Consider the following 6,784-nt stretch of genomic DNA (forward strand, 5'->3'; position numbering starts at 1 on the left):
TAAACAGCTTGATATATTTGCCTTACTCATACTGATTTGCAGTATCGCTAACGGCTGGATATTTACTTTAAGTCATACTGATTTCGGATTATCGCTAACATGTTTCGTGGGTATTTTATCGTTTAAATGTACACGATTTCCTCAACACGGCTGATAAGATAAGTAATCAGGCGGCCCCCCTTCTCTCTCTCCCTCACAGTCCTGATCACCGTCTTTAACGAAGAGTGTGGCAGCGTCTGTGTTGTACTTCAGGTGAGTAGAGGCACTGGCTCTGATTGTAATCTACTTGTTACTGTCCGACTGGTTATAGTCGGCTTGTTACTGTCCGACTCTGCTCTCTGGTCATAGTTAGCTTGTTATCTGACTCTCTGGTTATATAGGCTTCTTATTATCTGACTTTCTGGTTATACTTGGCTTGTTATTATCCGACTCAGTGGTTATAGTCGGCTTGTTATTATCCGACTCTCAGGTCATAGTCAGCTTGTTATTATCCAACTGTGCGGTTATAGTCAACTTGTTATTAACCAGCTCTCTAGTATAAAGCTGGTTTGTTATCTGACTCTTTAGTTATAGTAGGTTTGTTATTATCCGACTCACTGGTTATAGTCGACTTGTTTTTATCTGAGGCAACTAGACCACACCAACAGCTTGAAGTCTTGATTGCATGACATTCGATGAGTTTTAGCTGTGTGGTGTCAATTAATCTCCTTGGTTACTTCTCAGATTAACCCTCTTACGTGACGACGGGCCATATTTTCCACGGGTACGGCTTCCTGGTAACACCTCTTCCTTAGCAATTTAGTATTGATATGGCTGGTTATTATTATTTTTTTTCTTACGCTGTTATGCAGAGTATGGCCATGTTAGAAGGATTTATTCTATACAACATAGAAGAGAGAAAGTTGTAATAAGGAAAATGAATCGCTGAGGAAAAGATGTTAGGGAGCTTCCTTACCCTAACGAGAATACGGCCCTATATCAGACCATCAACTGAGGGCTGAATGAAGTTAAGAATTTTCGTCGAGTAAAAAAAGAATGAAAAAGAAACGCGTTATATCTACCTTATTACATCAGATTCATGCCATTCACGTACACAGAAGACTATGTTGTGATCAGTACGCCTTACCATCTCAATCTGAAGTGGGCGTAACTGTCGACACTGTTGTTTGTTACTTTGTTGAGGAAGAGTTATGTGAAATATGAGTAGCGACAATACAAGTCATTCTAAGCATGAGGCAAGTCTTTCATATGACCTGTGTCCTGCAGAACTTCCGGTGATTATATGAGCTGATACTGTTGAGTTATTTTTTTATTTTTTTATTCTCACTCTTATCTTAAATGTCAGGACCAACTGCCTAGCCCCGGGCTCCTACGCTCCTCATGGGCCAACGTAGGATTGGATGATGGATGGATAGATGGATTTATTTATGCATATATTAAATTAGTTTCTTAGCTAGTTAAAACAGATGTATTGTATGCCTGTCAGTACATAAGGATCATTGATACTTTGAACCCAGGGACGTCGTACCTATTTCATTATACCCACTATCAGATAATTTTCATCAGCAGGACGTCTTTTTTTTTTGTGTGTGTGTGCAAAAGAAGGAACCAGAGGCCATGAGCCTGCACATTGTTCCCTTCAATTCAAAGTTAGTGGGTTAGAAATAAACACCATTAACCCTTTTCCATGACGGGTGTACTCTTGTCTGATTAACTTGCGCTATCAGCATCACTCCTAATCTATACATGTACGGTGTACTCTCACTAGTAAATTACCTAATGGCAGAGGTGAACGTGTGTGGGACCTAACTGTGGTGGTGGATTTGACCTTGTACGTTCATCATTTTCTCGAGGATAAGGTATACGGGCGATACTCTCATTTTAAGTGCCGTACTCGTATTCTAGGTAGCTTAATAGATTTCGTGGCACTTCTTTCATGGCGATTTATTTTTTGCATTATACTTGTTTATCCTGTGTACGTTGCAGAAGTAAATTATATACATACTGAAGCTGTATAAATAACACAGAAGAGAACATCAATGTGTAATAGGCTTAATAAATCGCTAAGAAAATGATGCTGAAAAATCTCCAATGCCTTCTAACCCTACGATAGATCTGAACGTGTGGGGGGGACCCCGGTGGATGTGACCGAGTAGCCGTTTAGACTGTGTAGCCATCCGTTCACATCATCGTCAGGAGGATGAGGACCTCTCTAGTCATCACCATCGCGGCCTCCTGCACCGTCCTGGCCGCCGTCATCGTCATCACTTTGGTCGGTGAGTGAATGATTGTCAGAGGATGGATTCTTTCCTCGACGGCACCATTTAGTCCAACTCTTTTATGTTTAACACTTAGACCTATAAACTTAGCTTAATATCCACTGCCCAGTAATTAACACTTACTACCCAATATCCGCTGCTCACTGCCCAGTGCTAAACGGCCACTACCTACATTAACTCTCAATTCCTTCCACTGTGACTATGAGGCTCGGTGCCCAACATCCACCGCCCACTACCCACACTAATATATAAGATACCCTCTACAGTTACCTTGTGACCCAATGACCACTGTCCAATACTAGATACCCATTACCTAATCCCAACTACACACGTCCATATTCAGTTGCCATAAACCCAAGTTCCTACAATAATACCGAGTACCCAATACCTAATATCCTCCACAGTCACGTTGAGCTCCATTACCCACACTAAGACTCACACTGATACCTAATACGTCCTTCCTATTACCGTCTGCAGTTACCCTGAGCCCCAATACCGGAGGTCCCGTCGATTACCTTAGCCTGATCATTGACGGCATCCACACAGACTCCATCGATAAGTTCCTCAGGTGGGTGAATGAGTGGATGAGTAGGTGAGTGAACAGGTGGGTCGCTGGTTGGTTGAACGGAAGGATGATTGGACAGTTGAATGGGTTAAGAGATGGTTGTTCGGTTGGTTGGATGGTTCTGTGTTGAGGCATGGCTGGTTGGTTGCATGGTTAGATGAATGTTAGTTGGCTGGGTGGATGTTAGATGGGTGGTTGGTTGGATGAGTGACTGAGTGGATAGTTGTTCGGGTGACTGAATATGTGGATGAGTGAATGGATAGATGGGGGGGGTGAGTGGCTGGTTGGGTGGTATGGATGGAGAGATTGATGACTAGGCTCTCGAATGGACTGGGAGATTATTGCTCGACTGGATGGTTGGGAATAGATGCAAGGTTGATTGATAATAATAATAATAATAATAATAATATCATCATTAAACTGGCAGAGGAAAGAAGAGACTCGTACATTTTTCACCACCATTGGGAAAAAAGTTAATATAAGACCAAACACATTTTGCAACGCCCCAGGAATCAGGGAGTTATATAAAGGATCATGCATGTATTCTTCATTGACAGAGGACTCAGTTTATCAGCCAGTCCTTTGTTGTCTCGTCAGGAGCGTGAGGCCCAGGGTTAGGCTCCTTCGTTAAGATTTTTAAGGATAGAGTCACCAGTCGCTCGTCCTTGAGTGGCATTGTGTGAGGTATAAACGGCAACTACTCCTCGGATGTAAATCCTTGTAGGCCATATCCGGTTGGACTGCTCTAACCCATTTGACCACCAGATTATAAGAAATCATTCGGCTTGTCACTCAATGTAGAGTCATCTGATGGTAGCACTACCGTATATCAAGTGGGTGGATGATGGGTCCTGCCATCTATCACAAATACACAAGTAGCGTACTAAAGACTAACTCAAAAGTTAGCACACTCATTTGACCACAGAAATCAGATGGCTATTTCAAAAGGTCACACATAATGTTACACTCTGATACGAATCGAGGCAAATTAAAAAGTACACCTACACCCACTCTGCCACAGGAATCTGACCTCGAGCCCTCACCCAGCCGGCTCTGATCGTGACGCTGAGATAGCCAAGTACCTGCAGGAGGTATGGACGCAGCAGGGCCTCATGGGGGTTAAGCAGGAGGCTTACCAAGTCCTCCTAGCATCAGCAAACCTAGGCACCATTAACCAGGTGAGATTCTGGATACACAACAAAGCCATGTTTTTGTCGTCCAAGATTGTCTCTGTGTTCGTTTCGCCAAGGCCGCGTCCACACCAAATACTGACGAGGGTGGTTGCGGACGGGAGTTTTGCGTGCCTGTAACCCCTATAAGATGCCTCACTGGACGCGGGCGGGTGTAGGCGAGCAATGCAGGACACCCACCCGCGCCAGCAAGCTTTTGACGTGGACACGACCTAAGACTTGATGAAGAAATCTTAGTCCTTTTCGCCTAACCAAACACATTTGTGTCGTCGAGGATTGTGTTTGTCTGCATATCGCTAAAATTCGTGCTAAAACTTTGACATGGCAGGACTGAAAGGGTTTTGGCAGATTTGGCAGGTCCTTCCCGTCTCCGCAGACTTTGGGACTAACAAGTAGATGAGGATGAAGACAGAAAGCCACGTTTTTTTTATCACGCAAGACTTCTAAAATTTGGTTTAAAAAGTATTTAAAAACATGGTGGCCATACAGAAACTAACATCCCAGAATCTATAGCTTCGGAATATCTAAACTGCCAAAGCTTTTTCTAATTCGGTAAATCAAACCTACTACAGTATAGTATTGAACAAAGCTATATTCCTCTCTCTTCAGGTGATGGTTGTGGAGAGTAACGATTCTATAAGCTGGGAGGCATCAGGCACCCAGCCACCTCCATATGACTCTGGCCAGCCTTACCCCACCTACATCGCCTTCTCTGCTATCAAGACGGCACAGGTTCGTGGCTCCTTTCCCTGTACCAACTGCCCATCAGAATATGCTGGATGCCCAGTTACTTGTGTCGTCCACTTCAGATTCTGTCAAATAATGGATGTACTGTGTTAGCTGCACGATACATTATGTCAGCTAGACTGTATCTATTCAAAGTGTTCCCTATCTAGGCTCCTAAAAAAAAAAAAAAAAAAAAAAAAAATGGGAAGGCAAGACTCGAAGTTTGTCTTATATGAAACCCTGAACAGTTTATAAAATTCTATGCTTGTCCTCTCATCCTTACCCTGTGCCAAAGGAGCCTTCATATTTAACACTTTTTTTCTTTTTTGTCAAAGATGTTATAGAATTAGGAAATACCCTGCACTAAAATTTGCGATACTGTTAGCCACAAATATATTAACAGGGTACGTCCTAGGTATGCATCTTATGTGTTGCGGAGACGGCTCGGTCTGCTGGTGTAAGGAGCGCAGATATTTTGATCCCATTACCATAGTATTAATTAACTGTGCAACCAATGCACACACACACACACACACACACACACACACACACACACACACACACACACACACACTCAAAACAGGGACTATACAGAAAGAAACAAGATACAGGCAGCAAAACACGATGCAAGGCGGACACTGGTAACGTTGACTGAGCCGTTCCCGTAATACACAGGAATTCGCCAGCTGTGAGGAAAAGGAGAACGCACTATATTGACCACCCAGTACAGCATATTCTTAAAATCCCACCAGAGCCAACGTGTGGTGTATGTGAACTACGCGCGAGAGGAGGATTATCAGCAGCTGGGAAGGATGGGGTTGTCTCTCGCGGGAACTATTGTGCTGGCTCGATATGGACTTGTGGCCACGGATTTCAAGGTGAGAGAGAGAGAGAGAGAGAGAGAGAGAGAGAGAGGGGGGGGTAAATAAGTTCAAGATGTGGATAATGATGATGATGATGATGATGATATACTGTCCTGCTTCTACTTTTATTTAGCAGTTACTCTTTAGGCCTCATAGTCAAGGCTCGATGAACAGTTCTTATTGCGTGGAAATGGTGTGGTATATTGTTCTAACGGCATGCTTGTAGTGGATGAGGTGTGTGTGTAATTAATTCACCGGGTCGGTCAGAATCACTTGATGGTCATGATCGTCAGCTTTTTACTCTCCCGGAAGGGAGCTGAGAGCTCATATAGTCCGATCCAAGGGCAAGGCTGTGACCTTCACACACGCACACACCCGTCCCCTTGCTCAAGGGGGACAGTAACCACCCACTTCGTCAGTGAAACTTTTCGCAACCTGAGCGAGGCGCGAACTCCTGTTCACCAGTTGGCAAGCGGGAACGTTACCACTGCACCAGTGTGTGTGTGTGTGTGTGTGTGTGTGTGTGTGTGTGTGTGTGTGTGTGTGTGTGTGTGTGTGTGTGTGTGTGAAAATTGTTTGGGGGATTTCGTAACTCCCCTTCCTTTGCAATTTATTCTTCACGCGACACCTCATTCTCCCCTCATTAATTACTGATGCAAAGAATGTCGATAACGTGCAAGAGAATATCAGTGTGTAATATGAAAAATAAATAGCTAAGGAAGAGGTGTTACGAAGCCTCCTATGCCGCTCAGTGTGTCTTTGGCCTCAAGCTCTTTTTCAGTGGGAAGGAAAATGGTGAGGTTCCATTTAGAATACCCTAAATAAGTCCTTCCCCCTTATTTAAGGGCTACTATGCTTGTTTTATTCTTAATTGGCCTAAAATTGCTATCTTCCCACAGTGAATGCTAAAAACAACAGATTAAAACTTAAAATGATGTTTGTCATGATGTGGTATGGGAAGAATGTAGAGCCGTAGAAATTAATGTCTTATTCTACCACTGAGCTACATGAAACAGGCTCCAAAAGGGCGCAAATTTGAGCCATATAAAGGTGAAACGAGTATAGCTGGTTCATATTCCAATACTCTCTTAATGATGCTGTCAAGGTTAGGGGTGCTCAAGCAAGAGGAGCCACGGGTGTTCTACTGTACGCTGACCCTGC

General features: G+C 43.6%; 1 protein-coding gene across 1 annotated transcript in view; it reads left to right on the plus strand.

The window, feature by feature from the left end:
• The first annotated feature begins 2,200 nt into the window (after positions 1-2,200).
• The window catches only part of LOC145407044 (N-acetylated-alpha-linked acidic dipeptidase 2-like), a 32,695-nt gene continuing 28,111 nt past the window's right edge, over positions 2,201-6,784 (plus strand). The window contains exons 1-6 of the mRNA XM_080278068.1: positions 2,201-2,276; positions 2,757-2,847; positions 3,866-4,022; positions 4,644-4,766; positions 5,513-5,638; positions 6,729-6,784. The exon at positions 6,729-6,784 is cut by the window's right edge and continues 143 nt beyond it. Coding sequence (XP_080134194.1) covers positions 2,201-2,276; positions 2,757-2,847; positions 3,866-4,022; positions 4,644-4,766; positions 5,513-5,638; positions 6,729-6,784 — 629 coding nt within the window. The remainder of the gene's footprint in view (positions 2,277-2,756; positions 2,848-3,865; positions 4,023-4,643; positions 4,767-5,512; positions 5,639-6,728) is intronic.

The sequence above is a fragment of the Coenobita brevimanus genome, chromosome 72 (assembly GCF_032717465.1).
Source record: "Coenobita brevimanus isolate Jiangsu-jjx chromosome 72, ASM3271746v2, whole genome shotgun sequence".
NCBI classification, from domain to species: Eukaryota; Metazoa; Arthropoda; class Malacostraca; order Decapoda; family Coenobitidae; genus Coenobita; species Coenobita brevimanus.